The sequence below is a fragment of the Pleurodeles waltl genome, chromosome 7 (genome assembly GCF_031143425.1).
Source record: "Pleurodeles waltl isolate 20211129_DDA chromosome 7, aPleWal1.hap1.20221129, whole genome shotgun sequence".
In the NCBI taxonomy this organism is placed as follows: domain Eukaryota; kingdom Metazoa; phylum Chordata; class Amphibia; order Caudata; family Salamandridae; genus Pleurodeles; species Pleurodeles waltl.
Genome location: NC_090446.1, coordinates 966,085,925 through 966,099,157, shown reverse-complemented (window position 1 = coordinate 966,099,157; position 13,233 = coordinate 966,085,925). Strand labels below are relative to the sequence as shown.

Here is a 13,233-nt window from a genome sequence, read left to right as displayed (position 1 = left end):
CTCTCCCGTGAAACTGCTCGGTTCCCTGTTGATGCAGGATAGGCTGGTGATATTAAATGCCTCAGCCAAAGCCACAAAAGTAACAGTGTAAGTGTTGCTGGTGAGGCTGGGTGGAAAGGCCCAGAAAATAACCAGTAGCCCTACTCTCTTTAAAAAGTTCAAAGGCCAAGTCACCCTTGTATACAAACAAATAAGTCCTATAGAATGGCATGTCCATCAGGGAGGACTGGACATCACCCAGTTAAACTTAGCTAAGCATGGTGAAACATGGCAACACTTGTGCCTATAGCCTGTCATAAGGAGTGGGTGTCCAAGCCACAACAAATTGTGAGCTTGGCCACATCACCCCCATCCATCCATTACGGAATGTCTATACCCACTTTGATTTCCTGCTAGGGTGAGTGGTAGCAACATTTTTTGGGTTGGTCTGACTGGTGAGGTCTTCACCACAAGTCTCTAAGGAGAACGGTGCTGCAACAAAAGGGCTGTGGATCCCTGGAGAAGGGCGATGGTGTCAGGCAATTTGATGATTAACCAGGGAGCTGGTATAAGGCTTAGACAAAGCCCCTAAATGGGTATTGTGCAAGGCCTCATTCAAAGGTAGGAGAGGCTCAGAAGCAGTCTGGCCAGGCTTCAGGACTTGAGTCAGGACTTTGGTGCTCACCTCCACAGTGAGAAGCTGAAGGTCAAGGACCTCAACCGCCCTACGCATAACTATGGTGTAGGATGCACATTCTTCCATGGATGGGCCTGGAGGGGAGAAAATGACTGACTCAGTGGAGGTGTCTAGCCCACTAGCATCAAGTCTTCATACAAACTGTCATCCGCATAGGGCTGAGCAAACTCATCACTGTGTTCAGGATCGGTGTCAGAGTCTGTGCCAAAAAGAGAGTTGAGGGAATGTTGCCTCCCTAGTGGTCAGCCAAGAACATAAACTTTGGTCTGATTCAGTTGGGATGTCGGTCAAATTCGGACTGGCGTTGAGCCGGCATCAGAAAGAGCAATTGGGGCCACCTCTTCGAGCCGCAAAGTCAGCATCGGAGTTGTTGTGCCTGGGCCCGTATTCACTAAAGGCACTGGGGGCAGCATCAGTACTGGAGCGCAGAAGTAGACCAGAGGGTTCAGTGGGTATCAGGGCAAAGCAGTTGTCGGTAATCCAGGTGATAACCCACTCAGGTCCTCGGGGCCCTAAAGTGCACTAGAGGAAGTTGGTACAGAACCGAAGAGCCAGAGCATAGCTGAGCAACAGTCTTTGATTTGGCGCAGCATGGTTGAAGGCCCAGGTTACTCAGGATTTGCCAGAACCAGCGGCAGCATCAGCTCTGAAGTTGAATGACTTCAGGAGCAGGAATGGGACTGTAGGCGCCACCCACAAGCTTCATCAGTGGAGCTTCGAATTCCTATGTTTCTTCTGCTTACCTGAGGACTTAGAGTGTGATGAAGACCAGCCTCCAGAGCAATTCCATTAGGTCTGGGAGCGGGACCAGGAATGAGCCTTCAACTTGGAGCAGGACTTGAAGCAACACAGTGCTGCGTTTCCTTGTCCTTGGCAATGTAGTTTCACCTCTTGTTCCACGCAGCCCCCAAAGGTCAGGTCTTGGAGTCATGCCTCCACCCCAGACACTACAGGCAAACCTAGAAGGGGTCTGTCACAGACATTTGTTTGTGACAGCCCTTTCAGAGCATAAAATCTGTCTTCTTAGAGGGTGAGCTCCTTGTTGAAAATGTAAGAGAGAACTCAGTCTCTGAGAGATGAAAGAAACTCTAGGTTCACATCTAAAGGTATGGAAAGAAAGGAACCAAAATCAGCACACGGAGTGGCGGCATCACTTCCGGAGCAGGATATTGTCAGTGCAGAGCTGCACGGAGCCACATTCGAGTGCGGAGACATACTACGAAAAGGTTTCCGGATCCAGTCTGACACTAATATCCAAAAGGTGAGAAATCTCCAACTAGATGTCTATGTTAGAAAGTCATTTTTGTGAAGCTCTACATCATTATAAAGATGACTGAAGTTTACTTCTGCAGATTGGGCCTACATCAGAGACGTGGCAATATGCAATGACAAGTAGGTATATTTATACATTTGTCAGATGTCAGGCTCCCATGGGGCTGAGGTAGGATTAAACATGGGGGTAAAGCAAAACAAGTTGGGGGTTCAATAGTAGAGGTATGCTAATTGGTAGGTATGTAAGATGTTAGTTGGATGGACTATGTCTACATTGTACAGGTGGTTAGGCCTGAGGGATGAGAGTGAAACACTGCTGTTCTCTTCTATCTTTAAAGGGGGAAATGTAAATGTGTCTTGTAAACGACAATTTTTCTGATGTATTGTACATGCATGGGTCATAACTGACTGACCAAGTTCTCTTTTTACATTAGAATAAAGATTGCTAAAAACGATAAAAACAATTATTATGCTTTCCAACTTGCTTGAAGTGTAGAAGTAACTTTATTCATAGATTCTGCTAATCAAGAAGCTGCTGCCACTGGAAGGTCCTCAGGGCGAACAAGCTTTCTTTTCCCATTCCCCTTAATTACTACGAGCTTCCAATTCAGAAATGAAGAGTGAACTGGAGTGTGAGTAGTGACAGGAATGAAGATTTGATTTTGACATTGAACATTTCTCTGTGGAAAACAAAAAATGAAAACACAGTTCTAGAATTCTTACCAGCTGAGACTTTCTGCTTTGGGCTTTGTCCATAAGATGCATGGAGTATTTTGCAGCCTTGCTAAGAGTAATTTTCTCTTGCAGCTTCGCAAGGATCTGCTTTTCGATCCCCAGCTTGATCTGTGACTCCTTCTCAATCTGTCTTCGGACAGCAGATAGCTCACCCATGCGTGCAGCACGTTCCTGTCAGAGAATCAAACAAGAAAAGAAAAGTTAAGAAAAAGATAAAGAAATGAAAACAGAGGACAAGTTCCCTAAGACACTCCAGAGCTGCAGGGGCTCAACGGTTGACTGGCATGAAGGCGAAGTTAAAGTTAGTGAGTAGGAATAAGTGTTCTTCTGAATCTCTTATATTAAACCTTGAACAGTTTATTTGCACTCCGATGCATAAGACTGGGCGCATTCTGGATCTCATTATTTCTCTTTCCTCTAGTTTCCTATTTCTTTCTCCACCTTTTTGTTTGGTCTGTACAAACGAGTGTCATTCCTTTTACAATTAAGGTTCACACTCACACATCCTAAAGCAGGATTATGGGCAAAATGACTGTATCACAAGTGTGGTCTAAAGTCACTCATTTTAGCCATGCTATTTTCTAATATATCTCCTTCTGTGAGCAATCAGGATATGGACTCCAATTATATTAGCTTTAGTGCATAGATTATACCTGCTTTAGACACTATTGCTCCAGGTAAAAGAAAACATCAATGCAGAACCGCTCCCCTGTTGCCTTGTTACCCAAAAGCACTGAAAATTTCAAACGACAATGCACAACATTCGAGTGTGTACAAAGAAAAGGCTACAAGCTGTCTTCTAAAAACATCTACCTACCTGGTATCAAAATATATTACAAGCACTGGCAAAACCAATGGGTCTCAGCTAAGTCTGAGCTATTGGCTTTCCTAATGTTTACCTCGACTGCAAGCATACACATTCATCAAGGTGCATGCATGCACAGAGCTGGCAATCTTTAAATGAGTTTTGTATTAAACAAAATCCTTTCCAAGCTGTCCCACCGATACGCATGCAATCAACATGACACAGGCAAACATTTTTAATTTACTGTTCTAACATGGCGGATGGCCAATGTTAGTGTTGTACATTCAAATTAAAAAAAAGAAAATAAGTGTATGTACGCTAAGTGTGAAAAAAGATGACAACACTTTGCAGCTACCGGGACGTCTTGTGAAAATAAAAATAAAACTTTAATCAAGGGGAGCGAGATGGAGGGCGGGACAAGAGCAAGAGGGAAGCATCACGGGGAAGGAAAAGGGGGCATAGGGGAAAAACATTAAAACAAGGGAAAGAGCAGTGAAAGCCATTGTAGGAAGTTGGCTCTGTGTATATACTATTTCAAAGTAAGAAATAGTGTGCACAGAGTCCAAGGGTTACCCTTAGAGGGAAGATAGTGGCAAAAGTAGGTAATTCTAATACCCTATTTTTTGGTAGTGTGGTCCAGCAGGAGGCTTATCAGAGGGTAGTGTTAAGCATTTGTTGTACACACACAGGCAATAAATGAGGAACACACACTCAAAGACTTACTCCAGGCCAATAGGTTTTTATAATGAAAACTATCTTTTCTTAGTTTATTTTAAGAACCACAGGTTCAAGATTTACAGTTAATACTTTAAATGTAAGGCACTTCACTTAGATACTTTAGGAACTTTGAATGAAAACAATATCATGTACAGTCTATGTAGTAATGGCAATAAGCTATTTTCAAAGAGGACACAGTGCAAAAATCAACAGTTCCTGGGGGAGGTAAGTAAAGGTTAGATTAGGAGGTAAGTAAAACACTTACAAGTCTCAGTCCTGGGGCATTGGCAGCCCACCGCTGGGGGTTCAAGGCAACCCCAAAGTTACCACACCAGCAGCTCAGGGCCGGTCAGGTGCAGAAGTCAAAGAGGTGCCCAAAACACATAGGCGCCTATGGAGAACAGGGTTGCTCCGGTTCCAGTCTGCCAGCAGGTAAGTACCTGCGTCCTCGGGGGGCAGGCCAGGGGAGTTTTGTAGAGCACTGGGGGGGACACAAGTAGGCACACAAAACACACCCTCAGCGGCACAGGGGCGGCCGGGTGCAGTGTGCAAAATAGGTGTTGGGTTTTGTACAGGTTTCAATGGAGGGACCCGGGGGTCACTCTAGCGGTGCAGGCAGGCACAGGGGGGGCTTCTCGGGACAGCCACCATCTGGGCAGGGCAGGGCAGAGGGTTGCCTGGGGGTCACTCCTGCGTTAAAGTTCGGTTCCTTCAGGTCCTGGGGGCTGTGGGTGCAGTGTTGGTTCCAGGCGTCGGGTCCCTTGTTCGAGGCAGTCGCGGTCAGGGGGAGCCTCTGGATTCTCTCTGCAGGCGTCGCTGTGAGGGCTCAGGGGGGTCGTCTCTGGTTACTCAGGGGCTCGCAGTTGCCGGGGAGTCCTCCCTGAGATGTTGGTTTTCTGCAGGTCGAGCCGGGGGCGTCGGGTGCAGAGTGTAGTGTCTCACGCTTCCGCCGGGAAATGTGAAGTCCTTGGAAGTGGCTTCTTTGTTGCAAAGAAGTAGCTGGTTTTGAACAGGGCCGCTGTTCACGGGAGTTTCTTGGTCCTGTAGGTCAGGGCAGTCCTCTAGGCTTCAGAGGTCACTGGTCCCTGTCGGATGCGTCGCTGGAGCAGGTTTTCAAAGTTGGAGACAGGCCGGTAGGGCTGGGGCCAAATCAGTTGTCGTCTTCCTCCTTCTCTGCAGGCTTGTAGGTCAGCAGTCCTTCTTCTTTCTTCAGGTTGCAGGAATCTGATTTCCTGGGTTCAGAGTCGCCCCTAAATACTCAATTTAGGGGGGTGTTTAGGTCTGGGAGGGCAGTAGCCAATGGCTACTGTCCTCGAGGGTGGCTACACCCTCCTTGTGCCTCCTCCCTGAGGGGAGGGGGGCACATCCCTAATCCTATTGGGGGAATCCTCCAAAATCAAGTTGGAGGATTTCTAAAGGCAGGGGTCACCTCAGGACACCTTAGGGGCTGTCCTGACTGGTGGGTGACTCCTCCTTGTTTTTCTCATTATCTCCCCTGGACTTGCCGCCAAAAGTGGGGGCTGTGTCCAGGGGGCGGGCATCTCCACTAGCTGGAGTGCCCTGGGGCATTGTAACACCAAGCTTGAGCCTTTGAGGCTCACTGCTAGGTGTTACAGTTCCTGCAGGGGGGGGGGTGTTAAGCATCTCCACCCAGTGCAGGCTTTGTTTCTGGCCTCAGAGAGCACAAAGGCTCTCACCCCAGGGGGTCAGAAACTCGTCTCTCAGCAGAAGGCTGGCACAGACCAGTCAGTCCTGCACTGAAGGATTGGGTAAATACAGGGGGCATCTCTAAGATGCCCTCTGTGTGTATTTTCCAATAAATCCAACACTGGCATCAGTGTGGGTTTATTATTCTGAGAAGTTTAATACCAAACTTCCCAGTATTCAGTGTAGCCATTAAGGAGCTATGGAGTTAGTTTTTGACAAACTCCCAGACCATATACTTAATATGGCCACGCTGTACTTACAATGTCTGAGAACAAACTTAGACACTGTAGAGGCATATTACTCATGCAGCTATGCCCTCACCTGTGGTATAGTGCGCCCTGCCTTAGGGCTGTAGGGCCTTGCTAGAGGGGTGACTTACCTATGCCACAGGCAGTATTTTGTGGGCATGGCATCCTGAGGGGGATGCCATGTTGACTTTGCCTTTTTCTCCCCACCAACACACACAATCTACAATGGCAGTGTGCATGTGTTAGGTGAGGGGTCCCTTAGGGTGGCACAACATATGCTGCAGCCCTTAGGGACCTTCCCTGATCACAGGGCCCTTGGTACCACTGGTACCTTTTACAAGGGCCTTATCTGTGTGCCAGGAGTGTGCCAATTGGAAACAATGGTACATTTTAGATGAAAGAACACTGGTGCTGGGGCCTGATTAGCGGGGTCCCAGCACACTTCTCAGTCAAGTCAGCATCAATATCAGGCAAAACGTGGGGGGTAACTGCAACAGGGAGCCATTTTCCTACAGCCATGCACTTCGATGAAGTCTTGAAAATGAAATGTAAAGAGAGTCCCCTCAAGTAAGTAGTGGAAGGACACAGCTCATCCCATCCGAGCACTGAATCCATAATGTTACTGGATGAGAAAAAGCCTCCTCAAAGATTACGTAATTCTGTCTCCTGTTTTCTTGATGAGAAAACTGCTAAGATCTCTCTCTCCTTTGATTTGCCTGCTACTCAAATTACTCTCTCATTAGCATCTCTGGGAAATGATATCAAACCTGGTTTTGTGCACTGTTTTTGAGGAACTTTGTTCCTTTGACTATTACTGCTACTACTGCTCTCACTTCTTCCATAAAGTCAGACTTGGTATCTTACAGGTGTTCTGCCCATGCTATGCACAGAGTGGTGAAAGCCATTGCCCATTCTTACTGAACTATGCGATACATCTTTATCCACTGCATCAGTTCATCACTTCTGAAAATAAGTCATGATTGAGTCTCTTCTTAAAAATCCTCCTGGAACCTTTTGGCTTTTAATAACTATTGTCCTGTATCATTTATTCCTTTCTTGCTCAGATCATGGAGAACATTTTAAATTGCTAACTATACTCTTTCATTGATTAAAACTATCTGTTAGCTGTAGTTCAATCTGGATTCCATCCATTACATACAACGGAAATTGCTCTTCTAGCAGTTTCTGACAATCATAGATTGCTTAAGGACTAAGGTGGCAGTGCCACACTGCTCCTTTTGGATCTCTTAATGGCTTCTGACACACTTTTTCATAACATCCTACTTAAAAATATGCATTGCACTGGGATGGATAAGTTACTTACCTGTAAATCCTAGTTCTCTTCCAGGGGTATCCTCATCAAAGTCATAAACATTGAATATTCCCGCCCTTGTGCGGGAACCCCGGAGCATATATAAAATACACACATATTATACATGTGTAAAACAGCAATGCAGGCTATAATCATAAACAGGCTAAAATGCTTTATTTCTATGGAGTTTTTTTTTTTTTTTTTTTTAAATCTTTACAAAATTACAATAAGGGAATAAATATCTACCAAAGCCCCAAAACTGGGCTTAGGGAAATAAGCAGCAGTAATCATTAGAGAAAAAAGGAGAAAAAACTACATTGAAAAACAATGGAGCATTCTTAGCCAATAGGCTGCATGCAGGTTAACACAGGAGAACCATAAAAACTTTGGCACCGTGCCTTTAAGACCCTGAGCACCTCCAGTATCCCACCATGCCTCAGGGGTGAAGGAGAGGTGACAGTTGGTTCACAGTTAGGTCAGTACTTTTTTACGGTGACAATCTGTGTAACTGATTCTTAAAACAGTCTGTCCTGCACTTCTAGGAAACGTGCGTCCGGGGAGGAGGGTGGGTTGTTTATGACTTTGATGAGGATACCCCTGGAAGAGAACTAGGATTTACAGGTAAGTAACTTATCCTTCTCTTCCAGGGGATCATCATCAATAGTCATAAACATTGAATAGATTAGCAAGCCCATCCCTAAACTCTGCGGACTGTCTCGTAGAAGTGCAGGAATAGATATGTATCATGCAAATAAATTTCTCAGAGAGGCCTGCCCCACTTGGGCACCTACTCTTGCATCTGAGTCCAAACAGTAATGTCTAGTAAATGTATGTACAGACTTCCATGTAGCAGCCTTACAAATCTCAGATATTGGAACGTTGTTAAGGAGGGCAGCAGTAGCTGCTTTTCCGCTCGTGGAATGAGCTTTAGGTCTAGCTAGTAGTTGTTTGTTAGCCAACTGATAAGCATTAACAATACAAGAAACTATCCATCATGATATTGTTCGTTTAGATGCTGCCTCTCCTGTCCTCAAATGACCATAATTTACGAACAAGTGGTTGGAATGTCTAATCAATTTTGTTTTATCCAAATAAAATTTCAGCACTCTTTTCAAATCTAGGGAGTGCAACGCTTTCTCCGCCGGAGTCTCCGGATTGGGAAAGAAAGTCGGTAAAGAGATAGTCTGATTGATGTGGAATTCTGACACCACCTTCGGTAGAAATGATGGATGAGTTCGCAGAACCACTCTATTGTCGTGAAAAACTGTGTACGGTTCTTTGGAAGACAAAGCCTGAATTTCACTGACCCTCCTCGCGGAAGTAATGGCTACCAAAAAAGCCGTCTTCCACGTAAGGTGTTGCAAAGAGGCTTTGTGTATAGGTTCGAAAGGAGGGCCCATAAGTTTTGGCAATACTATGTTCAGTTCCCATGGAGGAGAGGGTCTCCGAATGGGCGGAAAAACTTTTTTCAAACCTTCTAAGAAATCCTTGACTACTGGTTTCGTAAAGAAGGATTCCTGAGAAGGTGACTTACGATAGGCTGTAATGGCAGACAAATGTACCTTAATAGATGATACCTGCAGACCGGACTTTGCCAGATGAAGTAAGTAAGACAATATGACATCCTCCTGAGCCCGTATGGGATTGTGACCTTGTTGACAGCACCATAAGTAGAATCTCTTCCACTTAAAAGCGTAAGAACGCCGAGTAGAAGGCCGTTTGGATTCTTTCAAGATGTTCATGCACTCCTGCGAGAGCCCTAGGTGCCCATATTGCAGGAATTCAGGAGCCAAGCTGTCAAGCTCAAAGAGGATAGGTTGGGATGCAGAACCCTGCCCTCCATTCTGCTCAGAAGATCCGGTCTGCACGGCAGCCTCCTGTGAGGTTGTTCCGATAGGTTGAGGAGATCTGTGTACCGGAATTGACGGGGCCATTGCGGTGCTACGAGAATCATTCTAGTGCTGGATCTGTAAAGTTTGTTGATCACAACCGGTATGAGGGGAATCGGTGGAAAGGCGTAGAGAAATATCCCTGACCAGTCGATCAACAGGGCATTCCCTTGAGATCCCGGACGGTAGAACCTGGATGCGAAGTCTGGGCATTTCTTGTTTAATTCGTCCGCAAAGAGATCTAATTGAGGCCGACCCCATAGAGCGAAGATGTCTTCGACGACTTCGCTGTGTAGGACCCAATCGTGGGCATCCTCTAGGTGTCTGCTCAGGAAATCTGCTTCCACGTAAGTGACATTCCTCTGGCCAGGAGCCAATGCCATATTGTTTGGGACTCTCGAGATAGGGGTAGGGATCTCGTTCCCCCCTGTCTGTTCAGATAATACATTGTTGTTGTATTGTCCGTTTGTATTAGGAGAGATTTCCCCTGAATCAAAGGAGCAAAAGACTTGAGAGCCAGATGGACCGCTCTGAGCTCCAGTAGATTGATGTGGTACTTCTTTTTGTTGTCGGACCACAGGCCCTGAGCTTGAAGGGGACCCAGATGAATCCCCCATCCCTGAAGAGACGCATCCGTTACCAGAATGTCGGATGGAATTACCGGGTGAAACGGAGCACCTACTGACAGGTGAGGTCTGTGCATCCACCATTGCAATGACTGACGTGCCACTATTGGTAGCCGCACTCTGTCCTCCCAGCGACCTGTCCTTTGGCTCCAGTTGTTCTCCAACGCCTCTTGGAGGGGGCTCATGTGCAGCCTGGCATTTGGGACAATGAAAATGCATGATGCCATAGAGCCCAGCAGAGATGTCACCTGACGGGCCGTCGGTGCGTCGAATTTTACCAGGTCTTGACACTTCCTCTTTATTGATAATAGTCGTTCCTCCAAAGGATACACTCTTTGGAGCTCTGTGTTTAGTATAGCTCCCAGGTAGTGGAGGTTCTGTGTTGGAATCAAGGTGGACTTTTGGTAGTTGACTTGAAGACCTAGAGACTCGAAAACCTTGAGCACAATGTCCCGGTGGCTTCTCGCCTGATCCGGAGAGGAAGCTTTCAGTAACCAGTCGTCTAGGTATGGGTAGACAAAGATTTTTTGCTTTCGAAGATGTGCCGCTACCACTGCCACACATTTCGAGAAAACGCGAGGTGCAGATTTCAGGCCGAATGGTAGTACTCTGAACTGATAGTGCTGTGAGGCTATCTGGAAGCGCAAGAATTTCCGATGCTTGGGAGCTATCGGGATGTGAAAATATGCGTCCTGCAGGTCGATAGAGCACATCCAGTCTCCCCGATGTAGTTGAGGGAAAATCTGGTGAAGAGCCAGCATCCTGAACTTCTGCTTTCTTATGTACTTGTTCAGCAGCCGTAAGTCCAAAATTGGTCTGAAAACGCCGTCTCGGCCTTTTTTCGCTACAAGAAAATAACGGGAGTAAACCCCCTTTCCTCTGTGCGCAAGTGGAACCTTTTCTAATGCCTTCTTTCGTAAGAGGGTGAGAGCCTCTTTGCGCAGCAGGTTGAGATGAGATGGATTGCATTTGGCTGGTGGCAAACGCAGTGGAGGCTGTCTGAAAAGAAGAGAGTAGCCATTTTCGACAATGTTGAGCACCCATTTGTCTTTTGTGATAGAGTGCCACTCGTGAAGAAAATCTGTGATACTTCCCCCCACCGGAGTGGTGTACAGTGTCGAGGGAAGCGAGATCTCATTGTTTGGCCGGTGCTTTCGGTGTGGACTGCTGAGGTCTACTTGACCCTCGTTCCCTTGCCTTCCGAGCCTGAAACAGAGGGCGTCCCTGCCTTTGTTGTGGCCTCTGGGACCAGTGAGGGGTTTGAACCCTCTGCTGGAAAGGGCGCCTGTCATAAGGCCCATACCTCCGCCTGAAGTCTTTCTTCCTCTCCAGGCCTTCTGCCCTCATGGTGTCCACCTCGGTCTTCATGCGTGCCATTTCTTCATCCGTATGGGCACCAAACAGCGAGTTCCCGTTGAATGGGAGATTTAAGATGCGCTGTTGAGCTTCCTGTTTTAAACCGGTCAGCCTCAGCCAGGAAGACCTTCTTGCACAGATTCCATGTGCGTACCCATGCGCAGCTAGGTCTGCTCCATCCGCCGCTGCGCTGATGACTTGGTTGGATACCAGACATCCCTCTTGCAGGATTTCTTGAAAGTCCTGTCTGTCTTCCCTGGGCAACTTCTCAGTGAACCTGTTGAGGGAGTCCCACAGAGAACGGTCATACCTGCCCAGGAGTGCAGAAGCGCTGGAGACCTTCATTATAGATGCCGCCGTGCCGCACATTTTTCTCCCCAGAGAGTCTAGATGCCTGCTCTCTTTGTCCGGTGGGACCGTTGAGGATGATGCCACCGAGTGGGTTTTTCAGGCTGCTGCCAATATTACTGAGTCCGGTGGCGGATCTGTTCCTAAGAATAAAGGGTCCTGTTCAGGCGCTTTATATTTTTTGAAAATCCTAGCCGGAGCAGCTTTGAGGGTGGCTGGCGGCCAAAAAGTGTCCATGGTTGGCTGCAACAGACCAGGCACTAGCGGCAGTAGCTTTTTTGAAGCTGTTCTATGTTGCAGAGTCTCAAAAATGACTGACGAGGAGGTAGATGGTTCTGGAACCTCTATGTTTAACTTCTGCGCTCCCCTTAAAAGTACCTCATTAAAAGTGGTGATGTCATCCACCGGTGAGACCCGAGCTGGTGGAGAATCTGTTAAAGTGGGGGAGTAGCGTCCGACAGATGATCCTGATGACGACCAAGAGGGCGATCTTCTGTGTCGTGATCTTGACCTAGATCGTCGTTGAGAACGTGATCTGCTGCGAGACGCTGTAACAGAGCGCCCAGGCCTCGTGGTCGGTTGGGGCGGAGCAGAACTAGCCCGTCCTGCCCGCGCTGTCGATGATGGTGTTCGGGGAAGAGAGGCAGTAGGAGAGTACATTCGTGAATACTGCGAATCCGGGGAGGCCGCTGGTCTATTAAGGCTCTCCAACCATCTTGGTGATAAGTTGATGGGTGAAACGTGCCCCGATGATGCCGCTCTCGAGCGAGATGAATCGCTCCGTATGGAGACCACTGGCGATGGAGCGGCTGCTGGAGGGAGGCGATGTTCTACTCCCTGCGAGACAGGTAAAACCTGTGCCGACGTCGAAGGGCGCGCCGCCGGTTGTTCTTGTCTCGACGTTGACGTTGAGTGTCTCGACGTTGAGTGTCTCGACGCCGAACGGCGATCTCTGGACCTCGACCTGCTCGCCGTCGTGTGCCTCGACGTGGAGCGATCGGAGGCCGACGGCGGATGTCGCTCTTGCCGTCGTGGTGATTTCGACGGCGTGTCTCTTGACATCGGGGGCCGTGAAGTCTTCGGCGGCGAACGGGCACACCGGTGATGGCTCGACGTCGATCGGCCGGCTGCCGTCGATGGAGATATGCCCCTGCGATGGCCATGTTCCCTCGACGCCGTATCCTTCGACGTCGGGCGGGTCGCCGTCGACGACGATCTATGCTGGTGAGATGGTGGCAACGACGATGTCGACGGGGAACAAACAGGTACTTTCCTACCTGCTGACGTCGACCTGGCCATTCTCTCCTGAGAGTGGCCTGTTGGCTGCCTGGGAAGCGAAGAGGATGATGTTTTCTGCCTCTCGTGAAGCCCATGTAGCCTGATCTTTTCTCTGTCCTTCAGAGTCCTCTTTGACATATTCTTGCAGTATTTGCAAGTGTCAGGGCAGTGACTCTGAGGCAGGCACACAATACAAAGAGTGTGTGGATCTGACTGGGCCTTCTTCTTCCCACAAGAAGGGCATTTGACAAAAAGGGAAGGCAT

General features: G+C 47.8%; 1 protein-coding gene across 1 annotated transcript in view; it reads right to left on the bottom strand.

Moving 5' to 3' along the window:
* The window catches only part of CCDC40 (coiled-coil domain 40 molecular ruler complex subunit), a 447,448-nt gene that overhangs the window by 245,913 nt on the left and 188,302 nt on the right, over positions 1–13,233 (bottom strand). The window contains exon 13 of the mRNA XM_069199714.1: positions 2,672–2,854. Coding sequence (XP_069055815.1) covers positions 2,672–2,854 — 183 coding nt within the window. The remainder of the gene's footprint in view (positions 1–2,671; positions 2,855–13,233) is intronic.